At 43.4% G+C, this 27,396-nt stretch overlaps 1 protein-coding gene across 1 annotated transcript; it reads left to right on the forward strand.

The window, feature by feature from the left end:
* Positions 1-10,949: 10,949 nt before the first annotated feature.
* Positions 10,950-25,879, forward strand: ptn (pleiotrophin; the record flags this gene model as incomplete). The annotated part of the gene is made up of 4 exons (XM_083906646.1): positions 10,950-11,043; positions 13,090-13,263; positions 17,686-17,847; positions 25,824-25,879. 4 exons carry the CDS (start codon positions 10,950-10,952, stop codon positions 25,877-25,879), a joined length of 486 nt encoding a protein of 161 aa, XP_083762772.1.
* Positions 25,880-27,396: the final 1,517 nt, after the last annotated feature.

Below are 27,396 nucleotides of genomic sequence, written 5' to 3' on the forward strand. Positions count from 1 at the left end.
TATATATATATATATTTATATGATATGGACAGAAATACTAATTCTGGCGTCTAAAGGCGAACAAAACTGCCCACGCTGTGTGTCGAAAAAGGCGTTCTCAACCCCGCGTGCTTTAATGAACAAGTGGCTCAAGGTGCTTTCAGCGGGGGAACACTCACCCGTCCGCACACGCTCGCATAAGATAAAGGTAGCATATTTAATTGGACATACGCGTCTTAATTGGAGGCTGTTGGAAGCACGACGCGTGAGGCGATGACTGCTAATGCTAACATCGCAAGGGGGGGGGGGGGGCTTGAGGGACGTTAACTCCATTTCTGGGCTGTCAGCAGCTGTCGGGAGGATCAAGCTGCAGGGGTCTAAAGGGAACAAGGGTTCCGAGGTTTTTTTCGAGCGACGGAAATGGGAGAGAAAAGCAAGAGGACGACGCGGTGGTGGCGGCGGCGGCGGCGGTAAGACGTGCCCCGCAGCCACGCGGCACGTTGACGGGAGCAGTGAGGTTAATGGTCAGGTGGGAAACGGGTGACTGTGAAGGCAGCCTACGCAGGCAGGCCCCATCACAGGGTCGAACCTCCCAATAATGTGAAATACCTTATTTCTCAGTTCTATAAGTGCAATTTCAACACTGTTACGCGTACATTTTGTACCATTTAATGGTATTTATCTCAAGAAATGTGAGGTAGTTCTGTAAAAAGGGACTTTGTTAAATGTACACTACCGTTCAAGAGTTTGGGGTCACTTAGAAATGTTGTTATTTTTTAAGGAAAATCACAATTTTTCAATGAATATAACATTAAATGAATCACAAATATACATTGTTAATGTTAATTCTAGCTGCAAACATCGATTAATGGAATATGTACATAGGTTTATAGAGGCCCATTTCCAGTGTTCTAATGGTACATTGTGTTTGCTAATCGCGTTAGTATTCTAAGTTGAAAAGTTTTGCTGGCTCTTTCACAAAGTTTGAAGAGCAAAATTATTATTATTATCATTATTTCTAATCTTGTCAATGTCTGGTAAGCCCCAAACCTTTGAACCGTAGAGTAAAAGGTAGAGTGTAGTTCTTGTTGTTTATGGCTTATTATGCTATTATTTGACTGGTCGTCTTCCTTTCACATCTGACATGAGATGGACAGAACTAAAATGTGACTGCTGCTGCAACAAAATGAAGGCAGACTTAAGATAAAATATTGAAATATTAAAACCCACTATAGATCTCCGGTCGCTGACACAAACACAATCCCCTCATGCAAAATTCAGAACCAAAAAAGAGGCGCCATTTTGGCAGGAGGCCACGCTGTATAAATTCATATACATATATATATATATATATATATATATATATACATACACGGGGCAGCATATATAGTAGGTATTATTTCAGACTGCTCTTCAACAGCTGTATTAATAAAAAAGTAAGTGCCTCGGGAACACCAAAACTGTCGGAGGGAACATTTTTTAATTTTTTTTTTACAATTTTTTCGGCTTGTCCTCATAGGAGAACCCTTTTTGGCTCCATATAGAACCTTTTTTTTTTAAATAAAGGTTCCACCTGGAACCGTTTTAAAACCCTTTATTCAGGAAAGGGGTTTTAAAGGGTTCTCTGGATCAAAATGGTTCTTACTGGAACCATTAGTGTTACAAAGAACCCTTGAAAAACCTTTCAAGGCCTTTCAGAAGCAAATGGTTCCAGGTAGAACCTCAGCCCTCGTAGAAGGACCATTTTGGAACCCTTATTTCTAAGTGTGTAGATGTTCATACCTCTGTAGGCATTAGTTAGTTTTGGATGAATGGCAATTTCATTCTAAGTTCCAGAGTGTGAGAACTAGTGACACCTACTGGCGAGACTGCAAAGTGGTATGAATGATGACTTTAAAGGGTTAAAATAAAAATAAAATATTTAGATATCATTAATATTTGATATGTATATTTCAGGCCGAGGTAGCTTTAAAAGATTGACTCATTTAAAGTGGACACAAATATATGAATATATGTTTTTGGAGCAGTTTTTGGGAAGGTGACATTTTTGGCCCCAAGGGACAAATTAGTAAGTTTTTTGAAGGGTTAATGGTAATATATTAAATTTCTGCCAATAAATTGTCCTAAATGTGACCCAAACAGACCTTTGGATACAAAAAACTGTGGCGTTCAGTATTAGAGGCACAATAACGAACAGCGTTCACCTGATTCGTCTCACGACACGCTGCAAAAGTTTCCCCGTTAAAAAGTGTCTTTTTTTTTACTCTACTATCATCTCTGTGTCAAGAATTTAACCGTTCTTTAATATTTGTTTGAAATGTTTACCCCTTGAGACAGCAATTATAAACAAAAAAAAAAACACCCACAACAACTAGTTATTTTTTTTTTTTTGTTATTTTAAAAAGTGTCTCCACTGAAAAGAGGAGCTGTGCTCAAAATGAATCCACTTATGTGGCCCTTCCGGCTCTTTGTGGAAACACGGCTAAACGATGACAATGAACACACTGAATAGAGTCTGAGATAAAGAGACGAGGGCAGCGGGGTTTGCATTTGTAAAGAGAGCTCTGCTCGTCCGTCATTCGCCGTGTTGCTGTGTTCATAATCCTTCGTAATAATCCTAAAGAGGAGGGTAATTGATAAGTACCGGAGTTCATTGTAGCAGCGACAGCGCGGGGTCTCCTAATGTTCTCATATGTGTGCTAATAGAGGGGAAAAGAGAGTTTTTTTTTTTTTTTTTTTGAAGGCGTAGATATAATGTGATCAGTGTAATGGCGGCATTCATGCATAAATTCGAGTCGTCAATACGGGCCCTTTCAGCTCCGATGCTCTCGTAAAGCTTTTGTTTGTCCCGGTTATTATTGTGTTTCTGCCAGAATGTCATCGTCGAGCTCGGTGCTGTTATTAAGACTCGGCCTGGAACGTAATTCACTCACACACACACACACACACACACACACACACACACACACACACACACACACACACACACACACACACACACACACACACACACACACACACACACACACACACACACACACACACACACACACACACACACACACACACAGGCAATATCCACAGTTGTATTTTTGGGTTTGTATTTAAAGTTGACATTTTCAAAATAAAAGGCCACACTTTTATTATAATGGGGGAAAAAAGGTCCACGTCCGTGCTATAAACACTGACAAATGATCACATAACCACACAGGTGCCTCCTCTGCAGTGCAACTATTGAGACTTTTTCCATGATAGGGTTCTAGCACTAGATAGCATGAGCGCGATAGCTCGACAATGCCGAACTGTAGGTCAGTGAAAAAGACGGCAAACAAAAACCCTTAAAAAATCAGCGTGAATCTCCCCCATTTAGCAAAGGAAATGTCTAAAATCTCGTGTGAGTGGGTATGAAAGATGACCGTAAAAGCGGTTTATAAATTAGTCCTGGGCATGCTAACGCGTTAGCGGCGTCAACGTTAATGCATTGACCGTAAAAAGACGCGCCCTGACGTTATGTTTACGTGCCGCGGCACCGGAGTCCAGGCACCGCTTACCAGTTAGCTATGTTAGCTCCTTTAGCGCCGTTAGCGCGCCTACAGTTGAACTCGAGTGGTCTGTTTATTAAACGAAAAGAGCACATACATATGGCGCCTTTAAACTTGTTTTTCGTGTCATTTTTAACAGTGGGAAGTTACACAGTAACTACAGAATTAATGTGCTTTTAAACAACAATGGAGTAGTAATAGATTTAGCCGCACACACACCGAGGACCACACACGGTGCCTGGGTTGGTGGTTCCCCCGAGGGCTCCTCCAGGGCTGTTCTCAGAGATAGCGGGGACCCTCTCCACACAACTCTCTCCCCCACCACGGTCTGACCTTTACAAAACACAAGTCGAAAAAAAAAACAAAAAAAAAACGTGTGGCATTTTCTCGCTTCTCTAATCATCATCCGCCGCCTAAACACATGAGAAACGATGCCGCGCTTCAATTAAGGCGTAATCCCACGGCCCCCCGAGAAGAATGAATCACTTTTCTTCAATGGCAGGCGTTATCTAACCCGCAGGCGACGTCGTCTCCTGTCAAGAGATTCACCTCATACGTATCCATATTCCTGTTCTAACCCTTGACACAACCCTCCCCTTTTTTTCCTTTTTCTACATTCTGTAATCCCTTATTTATTTGTATCGGCGTCCCGGAGAGTTACTGGCCCTGACTTTACACGCTCGCCTGCCCACCTGTCTCTTTCTAAAAGCCTTTCTCTGTCCTCCAGTCGATGCATTTCTCATTTCATCTGCGCCGGAATCTCTCAGAAGCTCAGCTCGGAGGAACACACGGACCCGAGGAGCTCCGAAATAAATCCTTTCACTATGCTCTACGTCTCGGGGAGGTGCTCGCTCCTCTCCTGAATCACGACCGACCTAGATTGCGCGGAAAAAGCCGCCCGCTGACTTTTCTCAAGGACACAAAACTGTATTTAACTCATGTTTTTACAATCAAGGAGCAAACGGATAAACTGACTTTCAGATGATCTCTGTGTTGTGGGTTCCTCCAGGTTCCTCCAGGTTCCTCCCACAGTCCAAAAACATGCAGATTTGGGGATTGATGGGCAAATTGGACGTTTCTAAAATGACGATCGCCTAAGCCAAGTTTGCAGGTCACATTACGTGGATTTGATTTGGCCCACGGTTGGTGTTGGTGTTCAGCACTCTTGCCTTTGCAGCAAGAAGACCCGGGTTCCTGGGTTTCGAGCCCCGTTTGGAACAACTTCGGAACAAGGGCCTTTCTGCAAGGAGTTTGCATGTTCTCCGGCTTCCTCCCACAGTCCAAAAACGTGCGATATGGGGATTAGGTGACTTGGGAACTCTGAATTTGACCGGGAGTGTCTCTATATGTGGCCCTGCGATGGAATGGCGAACTGTCCAGGGTGTATCCCCCGCCTATCGCCCAATGTCAGCTGAGATGGGCACAGCACTCCCCTCAGACCCTCTGGTGGAGGATAAAGCGGTAGATAATGGATGGCTGGATGGATTTAGAAGTGTGGGCGAAGGCGGTTTTAACAGTTTACTGAAGAACGGTTGAGATGAGCAAAGCGGGAACCGAGGAACCCGGAGGTGAAGGCGGAGATCTGATCCAAAAAGTAAGAGAAGATCGAGGAAGTTCTGAGCACAAGGGTTCACACACGATGTCGACTGCAAGTAAATAATCAAACACTGGAGAACGGAGATATCTTCGAGAGAGAGGAGCCGTGACGTTTACGACACAGAGGTCTGTGACGATCCGGCGAAGAGAGGCCAGGAAAACCCGGAGATAAGTCGAGGCTTGATGACTGGATTCCAGATGAACGGATCGCATGCCCGACTTCTGCCTTACAATTGCGAGTCTTGAAAGACTCGACGGGGAGGTGACGATGCCTCAGATCGTACGTTAAATTTCAAAACTCCATGAATCCGGGTCGAGCGCTGAAGTTTTCCGGTAGGTGTTCGTGCTAAATGGTGTTGCTCTTCCACCTTCCCTTGAATTCCGTATTCATATTGGTCGGGAGTTGTTGGCCAACTTCTAGAAATTGTTAAAGTGCTGGGCACACGTTAACGCGTGACAACTGAACCAGAAAAAGACATGCATGACATGACGTTTACATGCCACAGCACTGGAGTCCAGCACCGTTTTACCAGTTAGCTCCGTTAGCTGCATTAGCTGAGTTAGCTCCTTTAGCGCCGTTAGCGTCAGGTACGTCACCACGTGAACCTTTTTTTTAAGTTTTATCAATGCTGCTATTTGGGGAACGCACAATCAACAGTCCGGACTCTCCAGATTTGTTATTGCGTTTGTTAATAACTCAACCCCATGAAATGAAATGTTGCTCCAAAACAGGAAGTGGCTACAAAGAGAAGGAAAAGCTTGCGGGGGGGGGGGGAGTTTGGGAAGAAACGCTTATTGGACAAAATAATTCAAACTTATCGCAGCAGGTTTACGTCTCCACGGAAACTTTCTCCTACACGAAGAGTTTGTGTTTGTCATTTCCTTCTTGCAGGCCTGTCTTCCTCATACTTAGCAGACTTGGAGGCTTATTCCCATCAGACAACGTCCCTTTTCTTTTTTTTTACAGGCTGTACGAATTCAAATCCTATTTGTATGTTTTTAAAATCCGACTCAATCCAGGAAAATCTCAAACAGCTTCATTTGCGACAAACAAACAAACAAACAAGGCCTCTCGGGGGATTGACTGCGAGTCAACATGTGCTCACACACTTAAGGATGAGCGGGCCACGGCTACAAAGCACCTTTTTTGGAGAACCTCTAAATATAAAGAGCAATTTAAGGGATTTCCACACTGTGTGTGTGTCTGTCAGACGGCAACAGAGCAGGACGCACAAACACATCGAGTGGATCTGAAACAGTATGCAACATTACAGTGCACAATAAATGGATGAATGGAACTTTCCAAACGTATCGATCTACTAAATTCAAAAAGGAACAGACAGAAATACGTCATTATAGGTTAATGAGAGGGCCACGAGTTTGAGAACCTTTGATTTCAAGGCCATTTTGGCGCATCACTGTGTCCCCAAATATGTCTCAAACCCCCTTTGGATCATCGTCGCTCATTGTTATTCTTATTATTTGAAAAAAAAATGTCCTCAAGTGAGGACACCATAACATCTGATGGGGACAAATGTGGGGACCAGCAGGGGACACAAAGACAATTATAACGACGTACAACTCAAATACGCCCTGTTTGGCGGCTGGCGCTTTGATTCCATCCGTCTTCTACCACTTTTATCCTCGCTTTATCCTTGGTCTTCATGATCAAATATGTTGTGTCCTTCAATCTGAAAACAGGTTGGTGTCATGCAAAACTATCAGACGCGACCGAGGTAGCGACTGCGTGCATTCTCGTCTGAAACGAACGCGTCACGGGGCGATTCTTTGTCTTCACTTACACGTCGAATCTTGGCATCAGATTAACGAAAACTGCTGCTGTATGCAGTTTTAGATCATTAACTGAGCCTATGTGTGACTGTCAGGGGTGCAGCTCTTGAACAGGCAAGGCAGGCAACTGCTTGGGGCCCCCCGAGCTGATAGGGGGCCCCCCGACACTCGGAGCCTGAGGGCTGTTTTTACTGAAATGTGCAGTGACCAGCCACATCCCAGTCCCCCCTAAAAAACAATGGCCGATTTGCAATGACATCTCAGTAGGAAACCCCCCCCTAAAGGGGCCCCACCTCACTTTAACCTGTGTGAAGATTATTTTACAGTGTAATGCATATCTTTTTTACTCATGTTTTTTTCAGTTATTAACAGTATTTTATTGTTCTATATATTTACATTTTCACATACTTTTAAATTACAAGGTTTTTCCATGTTATTTCATTCATTTTGACATTTTTTTTTTTGGAACTCATAAATTTTTTCTTTTGTCAGATAATGTGTAACATAATGGTTGGAGGGGCCCCCTGGGAATTTTTGCTTAGGGCCCCTACAGACTCTAGAATCGCCTCTGGTCTGGACTGTATGTGTTTAACGTGACAATAACATATATCCTCCACTTCCCCACCAGCTGCCCTCGGACTCAACCATCTCCTCGGTCACCACCTATCCACTAACCCGCTCCCATCTGCCCTGCGGTCACTTGAGCTTTCCCCATCTGCACCTCGTTCATCAATCACATTGCTCCACATACATCAGCTCAACTCTTTGGGTTCCTTCCCTCGGTTCCCCCCCCCCCCCCCCTCCTCCTCTTTCACCATTTTGCCAGCTTGTACGCCTGATTTTTAATTATTAAAGCAGCTTGTTGGAGTCTGCGTGTGGTGCTGATCCATCCCGACTGTGTTGATACACAGCGACGGGTCTTTAAGAAAATTCTCCAGCAGCATAAAACAAACTAAAAATCACAGCCTTTTAATGATGTGGGATTACTTTAGTATTGAATGATGCTGAGCTGATACAGGAAATCCCCCCGTTGTGTTTTAGTTAAATTGTAGTCGCGGCTGATTTTATGCTACGGTTGCCGCCTGCAGACACGCCGAGGGGGAAGAACATGTCATGTGTGTTATTAAATATTATTACATATGTATTATTTTTCATCAAGGTAAGTGAAGCAGACAATTCTCCCCCCGGAGTCCAGAGACGAGGATCCCCCCCACGAGAACGGCTGATTATGTTCGTCCACGCCGAGCCATTTGTGACAAGTCACAACAGGTGAAGATAATCCGATTAATGACGGCTGTGTTCCATTTAGTTCCCTCGGTTTCAGGGTTTGTGGCATAAATCCTTCAGATTACTATTATAACCGTGGCTTTGCGGTCATTTTTGAGGGGGGACTAAAAAATCTTGAAACTTGAAAAAGGTTGAAAATGTCAGGGATGGAAATTTGATATTGGCATAGTTCTATAGCACCTCCTAAGGTGAAAAAAAGAGGCTAAATTGAGTTCCATCGAATTACCCGAAACTTGGTGGGAAGATGTTATAGACCTAGACAAACAAAAAAGTCGATCGTAACCATGGCCTCAACTCAACAGGAAGTCGGCCATTTTGAATTTTGGCACCTTGAGCGAACTCGCTTTTCTCGTACCGACATAAAAAAACGAAACATACTAGACGCATTAGTTTGTACTAGACGCATCAAAGGTGAAAAGATGTCGAAAGGTTTTTATGGATTCAAAACGGCGTGGCCACGGTAACCCTTGGCGTTTTGGCGAATTTACCACGAAACAGGAAATGCCCTATGACTTCCGTATACATTGAGTTCCACCGAATTTCCCGAAACTTGGTGGGAAGATGTTATAGGCCAAGACGAACAAAAAAGTCGATCGTAACCATGGGCTCAACTCAACAGGAAGCCGAAGCCAAATTTTTGAATTTTGGCATGGATTTTGACGATTTGGACCCGACTTGAATTATTATAATAAACAAACCTATTGCAGAGAGATTGCATTGTGTACACACGCGCATAACATAACCAACATAAAAAATACATGCCAATTTGTACTAGACACATCAAAGCTGAAGGTTTCGAAAAGACGAAACAGGAAGTGCGCTATGACTTCGGCATACATTGAGTTACACCGAATTTCCCGAAACTCGGTGGGAAAATGTTTTAGACCAAGACGAACAAAAAAGTCGATCGTAACCATGGCCTCAACGCAACAGGATGTCCGCCATTTTGAATTTTGGCACGCATTTTGGTGATTTGCACGCTACATAAATAATAATAATGAACTATTGCATAGAGATTGCATTGTGTACACAAGCGTTCACCCAGAGAGAGGGGAAAAAATCATCAGGATTCTCCGCCGACAAAGGAAATGGTTAATTCAGTTTAATCCCTTTCTTTCTTTAACCTGCAGTATGGAGAACTGATTCAAAAAACCACCATCCCCCTCTCTTCCTTTTATGCCCGTGCTGCACCGAGAGCCCATCGCCGTGCGACTTATTACTGAGGAAAAGACTTTCTTATCTTTTGAAAAAAAAAAAAAAAAAAAAGAAGGCCACGACGCTTTATTATTTCTCTCGGAAAATGATCCTTATCGCGGCGCTGTCATTGGGTTTTCTCTGTGAAAACTCTCAAGTCGTTGTATGAACTTCTTACTGTCGGGATTTGTGTCCTCACTCTTTTTTTTGGGGGGGGGGGGGGGGGGTTATGTAAATGAAGAGTTTGGAATATTTTAGTCAAGCGTCAAGATGAGAATCAGCGATGGCAGCGTGGACAGGTTTTTGTCTGTGCCACCACGCTGCACCTGGTGACATTTTTTGACGGATGGAAATGTGACTTTCTCGAAAAAGAACCGGATGATGGAAAAACACATTAGAATAATATCTAGCAATTAACATTTGAATACCTGAGATTTCAGAGGCGTCACTGACTTCACAAACTTTGGTGAAGCCTTTGGAATTTCCTGTGAGTGGGCACACAAGTCAGTTTGTGATTAATTGAATGAAAGAGAATGACAAATGCCAATTCTCTCGCACCAGAGTCAGTCTGTGAAAAGACTGACGCAGATTTGACGTCAAAGGTTGATGTCACTGATTTCACCACAATTTTTTCTTAAAAAAAATACACCTTTTTTTTTTATTTTACATTTTAAAGGTGCATTATGTAATAAATCTAAAGCAACTGGCCGTAAAATCCTCCTTATATGTCACAGAGACTCAGGAATAATGTTCATATAACAAACTAACTCACCAACAACAACAGTACAGACAAAATATTTGCATTAAAAATATATATATTTTGCAGACTGCAAATCATGTTTATGTTTCGAAATCATGTTTTGGCATGTGGCGCCACCTACCGCCGTTTACCAATCATTGCAGTCAGTAGAGTCTCAGCTGCCGAACAACCACGGGTTGCCAGTTACGTCAGAAAACGAAACCTAAAAGACCTCGGTATTTTTGAATTTGAGTGCAGTAACCGTTTTTGACCACATTCTTACATATGGCGCCTTCAACATGCAGTAAATTGTAAAAAACTGCCTAGAAAATGGGGGTACGATCCCTTTTATGGTTAAAATCAGGGTTAATGCGCATATAATCTGGGATGCGAACAGTCCTCGCTGTGGGGCCCCAGTGCCATAAACCATAGCTGCCGACCGTCTTCTCGATTTGTCAAATCTAATCAAACTTTCATGGCGACTGTATCCACCCGTGACAAGACTTTCCCCTTGCCTGACAGCAAACAGGGCCATGACTGACAGTGCCGCAGCAGCGCAGACAATCAAATGTTGATATTGGAATCCGGGCACAGTGGTAATCAGACAGGATGAGACATGGGCTTTCCCCCCAGGGCCGTTCCTTTGCTCCCACGGGTTCTCAGACGACTATTGCTTTTTTTTGTTCCTCGTGTCCCCCCCCCCCCCCCCCACGTGGCAAGTTCTGGCCCAATTCCTCCAAAAGAAGTCAATGTATTGAAGAATAACAATGGAAATACAAAGCAGATTTGTCCTCTAATGGTCGCCTCGTGTCTCTTTCAGGATGAATGGACAGAAGCAGTGGACGACGGTGGCTGTGTTGGTGCTGCTGGTGCTAACAGTGATGGCCGCCGAAGGAGGCAAAGCGGAGAAACAAGGTGAAAGCGGCACTTTAGTTGTTGTTTGAAAATCACTTTTTTGGAGAGCGCAACTCCTCTAGTTCTATGTCGACCTCACTGTTAACTGTAATGTCCCCGATGACAACTCGTTTAACTGGACAGAACTTTGCAAAATATATGGAAATAAGACAAATACCTGTGGGGTTATACGGTAATGTGTCCCCCCCTTTGAGAATTTACCAGAAACAAATAGTATTATCTTTCCAAAAAAAAAAGCAGAGAAAGTTAAGTCAGATTAATCCCTCACGGGTAAAGAAAATAATATTTAGCCTAATTTAAATTCAAGGAAAAAAAAAGTGAATTTGCATTGGAAATTAATGCAAGAACCAAAAGCCATTATAAAAAAAATAAAATTCAACAAGTGCAAGTACATACGTTTGCACTGCATGCAGCACTTATATATGCATATATATATAAACATACATATATACATATACATACATACATACATATATATATATATATAAACATACATATATATATATATATATACATTCATACATATATATATACACATATATACACATACATATATATATATGCATATATACACATATATATACATGTATATATGAAATAAAATAAAAACTAATTTAACTAGCTTAAAATGTGTGACTCATGGTTCAAGACACAAATATAATAGTACAGAGCACATATGAAAGATTAAGACTTCATTTATTTTGCTTTTATTTCCAAGTGTCCTTTTACATCGACACGCGACAACCGAAGAGAAAGTGAAAACAAAGTCGGAGGAGGATGTGACGATAGTGTAGCTGTTACGATGGCTGCGTTTCCTCCGAGACGTGTAGGGTATGGAGTGCAAAACGTGATTTTCTCCACAGCGTGTCGGGCCAAATGAACCAAAAACACATTCACGAGTCACGACACGGGAAATGCTACTAAGCACTAAACATCTGTCGTTAAAAAGTAACACAAAAATGGCCTCGGATCTTCTCTAAACCACAACGTATGGTATTTTGTTCTTCCCATTCCAGTACCGTTGATCCGCTCTTGGCCAATCAATGCCAGAACTCGGTACCACAACAGAAAGATGACAAATACCGGCACGGTACATCAGTTATTGGGTTGTCCTTCGCAACAAATTGAACGCCACATAATTGTGTAACATACTGCACAGAAAACAAAATGTACCAGGTCGTGGTAACGGGGCTTAAAAGTTGTGCCGTTGTTAAAATGTCTTCCTTGAATGCTCTGGTTTACACACTCTTTCAATTTCCATTTATACCACTCCATGTTGTCCACGTTTGCACAAATATGAGCCAGGACTCCCCCGCGTTCGCTTCCGCATAAATATGTAACACTGAACACGAATGTGCGCTCGCATTGTGCATCGCTCGAGACCGAGATCAGAGGTTAGCAGAGCAGGATCCGTCACGGACAACTACGTCGCAACCTTGTCGGAAAGGGTCTGTCTTGAAACGCAGTTTGGCAGCACTTGACGTTGCTCCACGCTAAGCAAAAAAACAAAAAAACAAGTGTCATTTCAGTTGAGGCCTCCACCAAATAAAGGCTCTGGTGTGCGAGCCGACGTACCAAATGGGAACCGCACGCAAAGAGACGACGTGGACAGCACATGCGTGAACTGAACGTGCACCCCACAGGTAGGCGGAGTATAATCTCCGCTCACCAAGCAGAAAAAACATGAAGACATAGTCGGCAAGGATAGTCATCCGAGCCTTGACCTGGCAACCCGCGAACCTGACACCCCTATTCCCCTACGCGACGGGTCTTTCCGATGTGAGCCATTCGAATCAGACATATCCGAGGGAGATGTAGCATCGTTCTCTTCTTCTTAGGTAGGAACTCGTCCTATTCCCTGCGTCCAGATGAAGTGAAGTGAGATCCAACAGGACCCTAACGCGTGAGTATACCCGGGTCTGCGGTATGCTGACGCCCAACGCGACACGCGCTTCTTGAGTTGTCCGTTACAGATCAGGTCTTGACCGCGCAAAAGAAAAACTTCCCCCCCCCCCAGATGTTAAATGGTGTGTTTTGCTTGTACAGGAAAGAAGGAGCGCAAGTCGGACTGCGGGGAGTGGCAGTGGAGCGTGTGCGTGGCCAACGAAGGGGACTGCGGACTCGGCACCAGGGAAGGGACGCGCACCGGCACCGACTGCAAGCAGACCATCAAGACCCAGCGCTGCAAGATCCCCTGCAACTGGAAGAAGAAGTTTGGAGGTCAGGAAAAGGAGTACTGAGACTGAGAATGTGCCACTGTGTAAAGTCTCGTTTAGATCATTTACACCCACTTGAAAGACCCAGAAGCATTCGTTTTTCCCCAACAGAAAGGCTCCGCCACATGATATATGGTCGCCTGTCAGTCATTCAAACAATGGTCCTATTTTCACAATGGGAATGGGAAAAACTTGCTAATTAGAGGGTCCAACAGAAGTGTCTGCTGAGGATGTGATACACAGCCATTGAAAACAAGGGCAATAGTCATCCTGCTTTGTCATTTGCTTTTTGGTGGCTCCAGTGTGCGCAGCCATCATGGCTGAAATGTCTCACAGTGACAACCCTGAGGGACTTTTGTTCCCCCCCAGTACAGCCTGTCAGGCATGAAGCCCACAGCTCAGCAACGAGCCTGTCACCAGTGATAAACACACCGCAGGATATAATTCCCCCAACTAACCGTGCTGTATAGATTACAGCAAGCGAAAAGTTTGCAATGAGTTGCGTAGTTCTGGCTTTAAAGTTCAGGAAAGTATAAACTATAGAATTAGCCGATTCTTGCTAACTGGATTAGTTTCGATTTAACGAAATTAAAATCGCAGGTAGCTGGTTTATGTCAATTATCTTCAAAAACGTGCCCGTCAAAAACTTGGCAACGAGACAAAGAAGCCAATAATTTCCATTTACCGCAAACTTAATTCCGGAAAGTTGCTGATGGAACTTTATCCATCCATCCATTTCCCTACCGCTTTATCCTCCACATGAGGCTCACGGGGAGGGTCACAAAATACTTTAGAACTGCTGTGAAAAGACTGACTCACAAAGTTAACCATGGCAAAGAATACGATGCTGCTCAATGAAAACAACATCAACAACAACGCAAACTAAGTACTTCAAGTACTAAGTTTTCAATCAAAGGCAACAATAGCGTTTGGTTTCATGTTCCTCACGAGAAGCCATATATTTGGAATCATGGGTTGACACCAGGGTTATTATAGTTAACGGACACTAAGTCTAAAACTAAAACTACTAGCAGTGAACAAAATAATTTAGTTAACTGAACCCTAACTAACCCTAACCCTAACCAGACCATTTGAAGTTTTACTTTTGATTCACCTGCAGGTTTAAAGGTTAAATAATGAAATTAAAGAATTTGATGATCCATATTCCATAAGTCAAGGCTTTCTCTTTAATACCTGAAAGACTAAGACTTAAACTGAAACTAGCCAATTCCTCAAAATAAAAAACTAAACTAATCTTGCTAAACCATTTGTAAAAAAGCAATCTGAAAAAAAACCAACATTTTTGAATTATGGTTTGGTCCCAATCTGCAAATCTTGTGAGTATCATAAGAAAATTAAACCGCCGTGCAGTTGTAGAGTCAAGGTTTTTCAAGCAGCATGAACCAAGAATGAGGACAACACTGGGTAAGAAAGACATTGAGGAGCAAATGCAAATTCTATACCTCAAAGGATAGTAGCGCCGCTGCACTACAAAGGGCGACAAAAGCGGAATACAAACACAGACACAAAGCATATATATATACACACACATGTGCTTCAATGGGGGGGTGGAGGAACGGGGGGGTTACATAAGGTAACGCTGTATTCACAAACAGATTGATGGGAACGAGAGGAAAAAGCAGAGTGATGGATGGATCGTTCATGAAATAATGTTAATATTAAATCAAGTGATTGATGGAGGCGTGTATCATATACACAATAATCCATCTCCCCCCCCCCGTTACATTGTGAATCACAATGTAATTTTCAGAGATTCTCAGCTCTTTGAAAGTTAGATACGTTTCAAAAGTGCGTCGACAAGAATACCCCATGACCCAGGCTTCCAGAAGTTAGCAGAAGATAGTCCCCCTTCTCAAAGACTGGATCGGGGTGTGGGAGATTGTTTGTGGTTTCTTCAGAAAACGAGTGCAATAGAATAAAAATCCCACGGGAAAGAAGCCGTTTAATAGTTTATTTGTACAAGTCCTGATGCTGCTGTACCACTTTCCCCCTGAGGGCAGCAGACTGAAAAGAACCATGGCTTGGATGGGAAGGTTCATATTATAATTATGTTTCCTGCTCTGTGTCAATCAGAGAGCAGCCGATGATCCCCCTCAGCTGTACTAATGACTCTCTGCGGCTGACATGACACCTTTTTTGATTGTGGAAGGGCAGAGGGTCATCGGGGACTCTGATGATGAAGTGGAGGCTGGTACCTTAACTGTGTCACCGGGCAGTGTTTGCTGACCAGAACTTGGAAGTGGAGATTCCGCGTTGATTGTAAAGCTGGAATGGTTCCACTCTTGTGTCTCCCCGAGTAGTAGATTATTTTCCGAAGCAACACTTCAATCGTGATGGGAAAACGTGCACGTATGTGAAAGTCATTCTTTGCTGGTCTGTCACGGCAGAGAGGGAAGAGGTAGAGACTTCTGAAACTGGGTCAAGGGGGATGAACAACCGACGAGCCGATACCTGAATTTGGATATCTGGCGATACTGATACTATTCTGATATGGATCCTCTATTTCAGGGGTGTTAAACTCATTTTCACTGAGGGCCACATCAGTATAATGGTGACCCTCAAAGGGCCAGATGTAACTGTCATACAGAATAAATGTAACTAAATGTAACCAAATATAATTTGCTTTAATATTATTATCATCATTATTCTTGATTTTATATAAGGCTTTAATAAACTTCTTTATACAGGCATGTATGATATGTGCGACATTACAGCGACTTTACAGTGACTTTACAGCGACTTTACAGTCACTTTACAGCGACTCTACAGCGACTTTACAGCGACTTTACAGCGGCTTTACAGCAACTTTACAGCAACTTTACAGCAACTTTACAGCAACTTAACAGCGACTTTACAGCAACTTTACAGCAACTTAACAGCAACTTTACAGCGACTTTACAGCAACTTTACAACAACTTTACAGTGACTTTACAGCAACTTTACACAGGCGATTTTTTTTAAATCTTTAAAAACAGTGACAAATCTAGCAACTTTCTGTCATAAACCTAAACACTACGAGAACGCACAATTCTGCCTCCGTTCAGGAACTCCATTCCACTTTTTTGCAGCCAGCTAGCAGAGCAGTCACTGTCAGGGAATCACTTGGTGGAGACATTTCATTTTCATTTGAATTAAGTCTGTATCGAAACCTGATCCCGATACTGGATCGGATTGGCCCCATCCCCGTGTCAAATGTCTTCAAACTTAACTCGAGCAAGTCCACTTTGCCTCCAACTAATCACCGGAGATGACTCGAAAACATAAACAACAACCATCGAAAGTTATGTAGAGTACTGCAGCAGTACCTTTCTTGGATAATGTACCTTTCAGAAATACTACACAGACCTATGCGACTGTAACGTAGATGGATGTGAGGTCACTGATGAATTGGTGGGTTCACTTCTTTTCCCCCTCCGCTTGTACAGCCAAGCAAAGGAAGTCTTTTTTCCGCCGAGATAAATTATAGGTATGCAGGCACGGTGTGTTTTTAAAGTCGGATGCTCGTGAAAGTCCCCACAGGATTTCCTGGCAACAATGGTCCCTGTCACTCCCCTTTCACTGCTTCCCCCGTCGCCACCTCCTCTCACCCTTTCTCCCACCTCATCTCCTCTCGACGAGCACCCTGGGATCTCGGCGGCGCTGACAGAGCGTCCGACGCTTTCGTGTGAGAGTGTCGCGGCCTCGCGGGGGAATGTGGCGACAGTAGAGCAACAACATAATGGAGGGAGATATAAGCATACACTGCACACACACACATCCTGAATACACATTTCTATACATATGCCAGCAAATGCTGGGCTGTTCCGGGGAGCAATCTTGCATCCTCTGGGCTTGAGTTTAAGATGGATTAAATTCAATATCAAAAGAAAGCACATGTGGAATTTAGTTGGGCCGCTCCTGAAAGTATTTCCACTACCCCCGTGCTTCTGAGATTGTATCTGATCCGCCGTTTCCCGGCTCGACAGCAGCCAGGCTGTTTTTTTTTTTTTTATGATTACATTCATCTGTTAGCGCTTTTCATCCTATAGGAGATATAAGATCAATAAATGAAGCGCCGTCTGCTCCTGGTTGGCAAACAGCTATCATCGCTTTTATATTGTTGTTAATAAGAGCGCCTCGTGGCCAGTGCCTCGGCAGAACTGACTCCGTTGATCCCGGACACTTTAATAAGACGGAGATAATGGCAGAGTAAATTATAACCACTCATAAAACAGTCATTCATAGTGCGAGCGACACAATTCCTCGGGCTCAAAGGACACATTTCATTGACTGATTGCGGTTTCTTGCTTTAAAAAAACAAGGGTAGAAAGTGCAGTGTGTCATTTTACCAGTTTTCTGCTTGATTGCTCCGACACCGCCGCGTCTAATCAAGTGTCTTCTGATCTGCTTTTGTGTGCCGCCGCAGGCGAGTGCAAGTACGACTTCCAGGCGTGGGGGGAGTGCGACCTGGCGACGGGCAAGAAGAACAGGACGGGCGTGCTGAAGCGGGCGCTCATGGACGCCACCTGCGCCGCTACCGTCACGGCCACCAAACCCTGTGGAAAAATCCCCAAGACCAAGCTGCAAGGTAAGCCGAGCGGGGGTAAATCATCACAAATTGAGATTGTGAGCAACAGCAGGAAGTTCCTGTCGATAAATCACTGGGACCTTTAAAGAAATATGGGATTACAAGCCCTGGTAATGATTCCACAACCTAGATTTTGGAAGCGTGTTGGGTGCGCGTGAACAGCGAATGCACGAACAAAAACATGTTTCGACACCAGAAGAAGTCGTCGCCAAAGATAGTCCCCCAAGCCTCGACCTGGCAACCCTCGAACCGCCTGACACCCCGACTCCCCTGCCCGACAGGTCTGAGGGAGCTGTAGCATTGTTCCCTTCTTCTTTGGTAGGAACGCGCCCTACTCCTTGAGTCCAGACTTGTACCACCACCCGATGGCGAAGCGGTGGTACTACATTGAACCTGACGCGCGAGTATACCAGGGCCTTAACTCCTCAACAAACCCAACAAAAGGATGTGATTCTGGCTGTGTCTTGATCAGACTATAGACTATATTTGGCAACCCAAAGTCACGTCAATAATTTGTTTTTTCATCTTTTGAGTTTTGAAGTTTTGCTTCTCAATCTCGCCATAAAGTGCACGGGATCATGATTCATAACATGGATTTGATACTAGCGAAGGAGGCCACTCCTAAAAAACTCCTAAAGGCAAAAGATGCATCGCAGAGTCAATCCAACATTCCAAACTTGTCCATCAAAATCACTGACCAATTCTCAGTGAAGATAACAGTAGTATTAGTATCCAAATTGTTGAGATATTACACATAGCCGTGTTTCCATTATGGGACTGTGCGGTACGGGTTTGGGTGAATGGTAAAGCCCTTGGGTCAGGCTTGTGTTTTCGACTGAGATTGAGATACTTAGCACGATGCCAACAACAACACAACAGAAAACAATGGAGGACGTCCAACAACTGCTCAGTTTGTGACTGAGGGAGTGACCTTGTACCGTACCATTACTGCGGTACCCCAAGGGAAGGGTACCAACAAAATGGAACAAAATAGTACCGGTTATGTTGGTACTATTCCACAGCCTATCACTGCTTTCCAGGGGAAGCATCTCGTGTAAGAGCTAACTGGTCCGAGTGTTTTATTAGATCTTCGTAACTGAATCAAAACTTGTGTTACTGACGCGAAGCCAACATCGGATAACTTGTTATTAGGCTACACTAACCGCAAATATGTCTGGGGTCTTATCGGCAGGGGTATGACTGATGGTACTGGGCCAAACACTGCTGCGGAATAAGTACCGCATATATATGACGGAGTCTATTTCGTTTGTGTATCCCGAGGACGAGCGCTTCTTCCGCCAAACGCATTGGCACAATAACGTTTATTAAAAGAAATCAATCACACTGTCCTGAAACTGAGCCTTGTGTACGCTCAATAAAATTTAATGGAATCTAATTCAGCCCAGGAAAACCTAAAGTATTTCACGTTCCAAATTTGAATCACAATCCGACGGTGAGGAGTTACACAGCTCAAAGGCTGGAAAAACGCCGCATATGTATTTACATACATATGAGTTTAGATTGATTCGGATCCAAAGTAAGACCTGTGCGAGAGCAAAATGAATGATGATATGGGAAAGGGAATTATTCCAGCACTTTCTCATACTGTCAAATTATTGAGACAGTTGCCTGGAAAGTTAGACGAGTGGGTTTTTCGTGATTTAATTATATCTGAAGGGCTGTTTACCGCTTCGCCGTCTGCATTTCTGACGCCGACAAGCTTGGTGTGTCTAATTTAAACAGGTCAAGATGAAAAATTTCCTCTGAGAATTAGAATTTTTGCGTCGTCGTCCCAGTGTATCCTCGTCTCAGCCCGACTGCATCTCTAAACTCCAACAAACTCTTGCAAAACGATTTAATCTCAGCTCAAAAAAACAGCCGCGGTTCACATTCACACCCCCCCCCGGCCTCACCCTTTACCCTGAGTGGAAATCAACACAGTTAAGTGCTAACTTGGAGCAGTGAGTGACAGTCTCGAGACAGGGGGTGAAAAGGTTAACTCACCATTCGGCTGTAATTACATGCTTTTAACCGTTCATCTGTCATGTCGAAGACACACAAGTGTGTGTGTGTGTGTGTGGGGAGCTACAGATGGGCAGTTATCAGAAAACTAGCATCAACACAAGGTTTCAACTACTGGGGGGAATATTGAACAAGAATAACAATAGTGCTGGGCGTCAACGTTAGCGCACATTAACGCATGACGTGTTTCGGAAAAAAAGGCGCATGTGAAGTCATGTTGGCGTGCCAGGGCACTGGAGTCCAGGCACCGTTTACCGGTTAGCTCCGTTAGCTCCTTTAGCGCTGTTAGTGTTAGTTCTTTCATTGGTTTATGTATCTGAATTTGTGGTTTGGAGACAGTATTTTTTTCATTTGTGCGGTAAGATTATAGCTCAAAACGTCTGGACATTCCACGCTCATCTTTTCTTGGATAAGTTCTCTGTGAACTCGGAGTTAATCCCAGTTTTAGCGTCAGTTTCTGGTCATGCTATATTCATGCTAGTTTCTCCAAATCGCTATTCTGATAGCTGACTTGATGTTTCCATCAACAAGCAGTTGAACGCTTGTGCATGTCTGAACTTAATTAATCAGTCATTTCATGATGTCGCTGTAGGTCACGAACATGTCAAATCTCAATGCGAGTGAAAATGCGTCGCTATGTAGCGATAGATTCATGTGCAGCGCTTGCGTACCTGTGAGAGCGCATCAGCTCTAATGAAGGCCAGATTGCTTGGATGCAGAGTGACAGCCTAAGATGTGGGAGAGCTGAGGGCAAAAAAAGAAAGAAAGAAAGAAGCAGAGCGAGGATGACAGTGGCGGAGATGAAGGCAGGCAGTCGGGGAGGGAAGAAAGACCCGCTATCTGAGCGAGGTGTGATTTCCCCGTGTCTGCCAGTTGGAAGATAAGCCCCCGGGAAGCAGAAGGGGGTTAGTGGTGAGAAGGAAAGATCAGGTGTTTGGTGCACAATGAGGAGTGAGGCGGATCACAGGGCTTATAGAAAAATAAAACAAATGTTTGGCTGCGAAGTGACAGAGACAGAGGAGACCATCTGACCCCCGAGTCTGGTCAAATCTGCAATTCTGAGCAGCCACCTTGGGTTAAGGCGATGGGTTCCCCGTCCGCCCCCCCCTCCCTCCCCTGGCCCCAGGTTGTCGTGCATCTGTCATTTTGTGCATTCTGAGGCAAGACGACGCAAAAGAGGCACCTTGGGAGCGATCCAACGATTCAGAGTTGCATGTCTTTTTGCCGTCTTAGCCCAGGTGAAACAAAAGATCCCGGTGCAGTGAACGGGGAGAACAAAAGAGTGACAGACATGAAACATTATGAATTCCTGTAAAAAAACCCTCAAGGTCCTTGCCTTCTCTGCTCCTTCTATGCAGAACAATGGCAGGGGGGGGGGGGGGGGTATACGATGCGCACGAGGGAGTGCCAGAGTGGATTTCAGGCTTTGAATTTGGCATCTCAGTATTTGTTTGGATCAAATGTGTCGCCGTCGTTCTTGCTGGACAAACAGATGGCGTGTTGATTTGTTTGAATTAGCACCAGTCCATGCATGGCACCCGCTATCTCACTCGGTTTTTATTTTTGGCGGGAAAACTAGATTTGCCGAAAGTACGAGGTCGAGAAAGGGGGAGGCTTGAAGTTGTCGAGTTGAAATGCGAAGGAGCATTCCCGCACGGCAAAACCATCGAAATAACCTCTTCATTCTAATGAGGAGGTCGAATTTCACCAGTGCAGAACTTCTGTGGCCCTCATTGGGCTTCTGAGAAATGACCTACTCTCACACAGAGAGATTAATGGTGTGTTTCCACAGAGTGGAACTGTTCGGTCCGATAGGTTATGTATTTTTTTGGTGTTCCCATAAGGAATTGGACCAAAATAACTATGTTTTTGGGTACCCATCCCTTTTTCGATACCAGAGTTACAGTATGGGTGACGCTAGACCCACAACAGTTGGCAAGACAGTGTGTTGGCAACCCTTTGGTTCTTCTGTGAGTTATATGTTGTATATCTGTCTTTAAACGTCACGTTCCTTGTCAAACTGAACGTCCAAGGTTTATATGTAGTCGGAGAATCTACTTTTTGAAACTTCTCATTGGGAGTTTTTAGCTATTTTCAGCTAAAGTCCAACTTGCCTCGCTCAGACTTGACGTGATGTGCAACACATGGCCTGAAACAGGAGGGCATTTGTTCAACCTTCACTAAATTAGTGAAGAATTATAAATTGTTCACTAAATTAGGCTAAATCCAACTTTGGGCCCCTGGTTCCATTTACCCTGGGGCCCAAGAATCTCTTGAAACGCCCTTGTTTAGAACCTTACATGAACACATCTATATCATATCATTTGTATGGTCAAATATGCTGAACCCCGGTTATTTTTTTCCCTTCCATGTTTGAATTTCAGCAGAGTGTGAGATTAAACAGAGAACCCTGCTATGTTCCAACCCAAGAGTAAATACGCCGAGGCGTAAGATTCTGCTCTTATCCTGGGTTTCGAGCATGTACACACAATCACTGCGTTTCATCTCGGGGTGGATTCGAGCAGGAGAATGAGGCGATGATAAGTGTGTGTCAGTGGCAGAGAGGTGGGAGTGAAGCAGGAGAAGAAGAAAAAAAAAAACACCACCACCACCACCAGAGCTTCAATCTCGTCTACGAAGCAGATAGAAGAGACCGAGGAGTGAATCCTTCTCCGTCTCCCGCAGGAGCAGCGTATGCTGACAATTCACAACAAAAAGAGCGAGAGCGTTTGAAATATAAAAGGTGTTCATTCACAAATGAATAAACAATCAAACAAACTCACCAGGAAGAACAATTTCCACATTTGCATTTGCAAAGAGCGCCGTGCACGTCGAAAAATCCAAACGTCGGCGGAAGTTTGCGAGTTTGGAGACTTTGGGTTTGGGCTTTAAGGTCGTCTTTTTACTTCATTTTTCGAAACACCACCAACATAAATGGTGATTTATATCAAAAGAGGGTTTGGCAGAGAACCTGCGCCCAAAACAATGTAGGAGGATCTACATTTAGTAAGAGCAGTGGGAGCTGGCTTTGGATCAAGTACATGGTATTAAGACAAACAAGGGTGTGGATTAGCAAGGCTGATGTCTTTCTTTAATACGTCAGTGCTTCATGATTTAGCATTTAAAATGATCTTATGGAATTAAAAACAAGTTTAAAGATGATCAGACCAAAGCTCTGGAACAAGTTTGTTCAAATACAATTGGTGCGAAATCGCCCAAAAAAATCATCTCCGAGTTGGCATTCAATCCAAGATGGCGGCCTTCCTGTTGGTTTTAGAGCTGGATCACCACTGACTTTTTTGACCGCCACCACCTAATAAATGTTTGTACCAAGTTTCGTTCATGTACGTTAAAGTTTTTTTTGAGTCACTTTTTTAGCCCCTCACGGATGAATGGGTGTTTTTTGACACCCATTCACCCGGACCACTTTCAGACATACATTTTTCACCAGGACTGATGGGGTTGCAAAAATCTGTGCGTTTTGGACTATGTGCAGGCCAAATAACATTGGTGCAAATTCGCAAAAAAATGGCCTCGGAGTTGGCTTTCAATACAATATGGCGGCCTTCCTGTTGGTTTTAGAGCTGGGTCATCATTTAGTTTTTTGACCACCACGACCTAATTAACATGCGTGCCAAGTTTCGCTCATGTACGTTAAAGTTTTTTTTCTGTGCGTTTGGGACTATGTTCAGGCCAAATACCATTTGTGCGAATTCGCCAAGATCGCCCCAAAAAAATGGCTGTTCGAAACCAAGATGGCCACCTTCCTGTAGGACTTACGGCTATGTGTTATTTATACAAGATTATAAACATATAATTGTCCATTTCACAAAAAAAACAATAACATAAATAAGTTGATACTTGGCACCAACAGAACAAAGAAACAAATTAATTTACAACGATCGCTACCAGGATTGAAGCCAAACCAGATTAATCATCTCCTGGAAACTGTTTTAGTTTAGCGGCTATTTTTTTTAGTAATTGGATGCTGAACAAAAACAAATCACAAGATGGCGTCTCCTTTATCTAAGATTATTTTGGTGCTTAGTTCTGGTGAGGTGTAGATTTATCTTTACAGTGTGATGAGAACGTTCATCAGATATAGTACACACATATATATACACACACAAAGTACACAAATATAGCAGCGGCTGAATCATCGGCGGTCAGTGTCTGTGAGACTGTAGAGGAAGTCACTTCTTCTTCTTCTTCTTCTTCTTCTTCTTCTTCTTCTTCTTCTTCTTCCAGATTCACTGTAACGCTTCACAGATCACTAAGAGCAGATGTCGACTTATGCAACAGGAACGTCCCACTTCCAGTTCAGACAGGAAGTTATAGCAAAGTCATTAGCATTTCTGTTTTTTTGTGAAATCAAAATATATACTACATTTAAATTCAAAATAAACCAAAAAGGTCTTTTAGGTTTCGTTTTCTGACGTAACTGGCAACCCGTGGTTGCTCGGCAGCTGAGACTCGACTGACTGCGATGATTGGTAGATGGCGGTAGGTGGCGCCACATGCCAAAAACATGATTTCAAAACATAAACATGATTTGCAGTCTGCAAAATTCAGACAACAAATTTTCTTGCACCTTTAATACAGTTGTATATCCTGTCTGTCGGCCATTTTTCTCTTTCACCACAACCTGTCTAGGCAGATGCTGCACAGCAGCATTAGAAACGCTAAACTTTCTTAATCTGTTTTACATCTTCTTTCTGAAATACTTGAACTATTTACTTATACTTACATACTACCCTTTTTTAAAACAACATTCAACATCTTCACATACTTTGACACCTGTTTTTTAAAAAAAAAAACTTTTATTCTTCTTAAACACCTCGGATGACAGACTTGGCAGACATTTAAATCTATAACATGGTTTAGACCTATTTAACAAGTTAAGATTGAGCTTAAAATGATAACACAGTTGTCCATCATGATATCACAATAACGATATTTCGCATCATTTTCGGGCTACGTTCACGCTAGCACGGGTACTTTTTAAAAGCTGAGATTTTCCCCTGTGTTTGTGCCTCTCGTTTACAAATGCACAAATTTCGCCTCTGAAAACGATTCCTTCTAAAAGCTCCGGCAAAAGTAGAGATTTTGGAAATCTCAGTTTTCGCGTTTGCATGTAAACGGCGAAAAAATGGCAAAAAACAGAGTTTTAGGCAATCTACGCTCCAAAAATGCGACCTTTTTTTTACATTTGGTTATGATTATTTGTACATGTTTGCTCTTCTACGCAATATAGGAGCTGTGTTTGCAAATGCAGAGACGTGTTAGGGTTAGCCGGACCGCGTCACCGTTAGCATCGCCGGTTTTGGTTTCAGACCTTGTATAGTTACGTCCGCACATCGAGGGTGAGAGGTCAGTCGTTGTTGTTGTTGTTGTTGTTGTTGTCGATGAGGATTCTGATTGGCTCGTACGGCTTTCTCCTTCTTCCTACACTGCCGCCCGCAGGCTTGGCGTAGTAATGACGGCTCCGGACAGCTTATTTATGCGGGTTAATTTAAATGGAAACTCTTTTTTTTTTAAAACAATGACGTTTGCACAAAGTTATTTTGGAAAACGGAGGGAAGAAAATATCAGTTTTTAAAAAAATATCCAGCTAGTGTAAACGTAGCCTCAAACTAAAAGTCTATGTTCTGATATGGAACAATGTTTTTACGGCGGCCAGATGTGGCGGTAAAGTTCTACGCAGATGATTCGGTGGATGACGATGTCAAACTCGCAGGCGTTGACGAGTTTGAGCCTCGGCGAAGGTCTGCGACTCTTTGAGTGCTCTTATTTTCCTTCCCGTGCAGCACATCGAATCCGCCCTTTGTGTGTGAAAAGTGCTCTATAAATAAAGACAGCCTTGCCTTATGCAGGAAAACGTCAAAAGTGAAGTAAACCAACTCTTAACAGCTCTTTGTTTCTTTGTTTCTTTGTTTCTTTCTTTATTCTCGCAGATGCAAAGAAGCAAAAGAAGGACGGCAAGAAGCGAGATCGCACCCAAATGGACTGATGAGGATGTGATTTTGTTCGCCCCCGGTGGAGGAAAACTGCCCTTTTTTTAACAAAGGTTCCTCTTCGCGTGTCCTGTAGGTCGAACAGTAGGAGGCGCTAGAGCTTTGACACAAACCAGTGGAGAGATTTTGACTTTTAGCAACAACCTTTTTTACCTTCTTCTTCTTCTTCTTCTTTATATATCACCCTGATTTGTACGTTTTGCCGTATTCTAGACGACGTAAAACAACTTAACTCGTGTTATTGCTGTAGGAGATTGTGTGTGTGTGTGTGTGTGTGTTTTTTTTCTTCTTCTTCTTCTTCTGCAGAACAAATTGGATCAGGATTTGTTTTCACAGATGCATAAACTAACTCTAATTTGGTGAAGTCGTCGGTCCGTGCGGCGACTTAATGAGGCGGATTTTGTGAAAAAAAGGTCTTCACTTTAATTAATTAGGTTTAAAAAATAAAGCTGTGTTCAAGTAACTGTAGCTCTTCCCATCACTCTCTGGTATAACATATATATACAGTTTATATATCTATATATATTTTTAATTTTAATAAGAACATGTTAGATTTATGCGGAGGCTGCATGGAAAGTAGCTTATTTTATGTATGTTGTGTGGTTTGTTTTTCCTCCTGCTGCTCTGTTGTACCTCAATTTACCCTTGCTGATGTTTGCTCTTCACCTGCTGGCTGTAAAAAAAAGAAAACAGTTGTAGTCCTCAGTTGGACGTAACACAATCCCCGTTTGTTACCTTTCCAAGAATAAAATAAAATAAAAAAATGAATCAAAAAGATCTCTCATCGTGCTTCTCTTTCGCCGGGGGGAAACCCTGAAGATGCTGGAGATGCTCGACAAAGGTTGTCTGAAAACGCTGCAGTACGTATGCCAGGACTGTAGGTGGCGCTGCAACGTTACACCAAAAAAAAAACAGAGAAGCAGACACCTTACACGAACCGTTCCAGTTCATTCGCTCCCACATTCGCACCCGTTCACTCACACATTCACTCGTCCACTCCCACATAGACACACCCATCCACTCACACATTGACGTCATTCACTCACACATTCACATCCATCCCCTCCCGCATTCACACCCAGTCAGTCACACATTCACCCCGCATCCCCTCATACATACACACCCATACACTCCCACATTCACACAATCCACTCACACATTCACATCCCCTCCCACATTCACACCAATCCACTCCCACATTCACACCCATCCACTCACACATTCACACCACACCCCCTCACACATTCACACCACACCCCCTCACACATTCACACCAAATCCCCTCATACATTCAGACCACATCCACTCATACATTCACACCAATCCACTCACATTCACACCCGCCCACTCCCACATTCACACCACATCCCCTCATACATTCACACCCATCCCCTCACACATTCACACCAATCCACTTACAAATTCACACTGCTCCCCTCTCACATTCACACCACATCCCCTCATACATTCACACCCATCCACTCACACATTCACACTCGTTTATTCACACCCA

Source organism: Microchirus variegatus (genome assembly GCF_963457635.1).
Source record: "Microchirus variegatus genome assembly, chromosome: 20".
NCBI lineage: Eukaryota > Metazoa > Chordata > Actinopteri > Pleuronectiformes > Soleidae > Microchirus > Microchirus variegatus.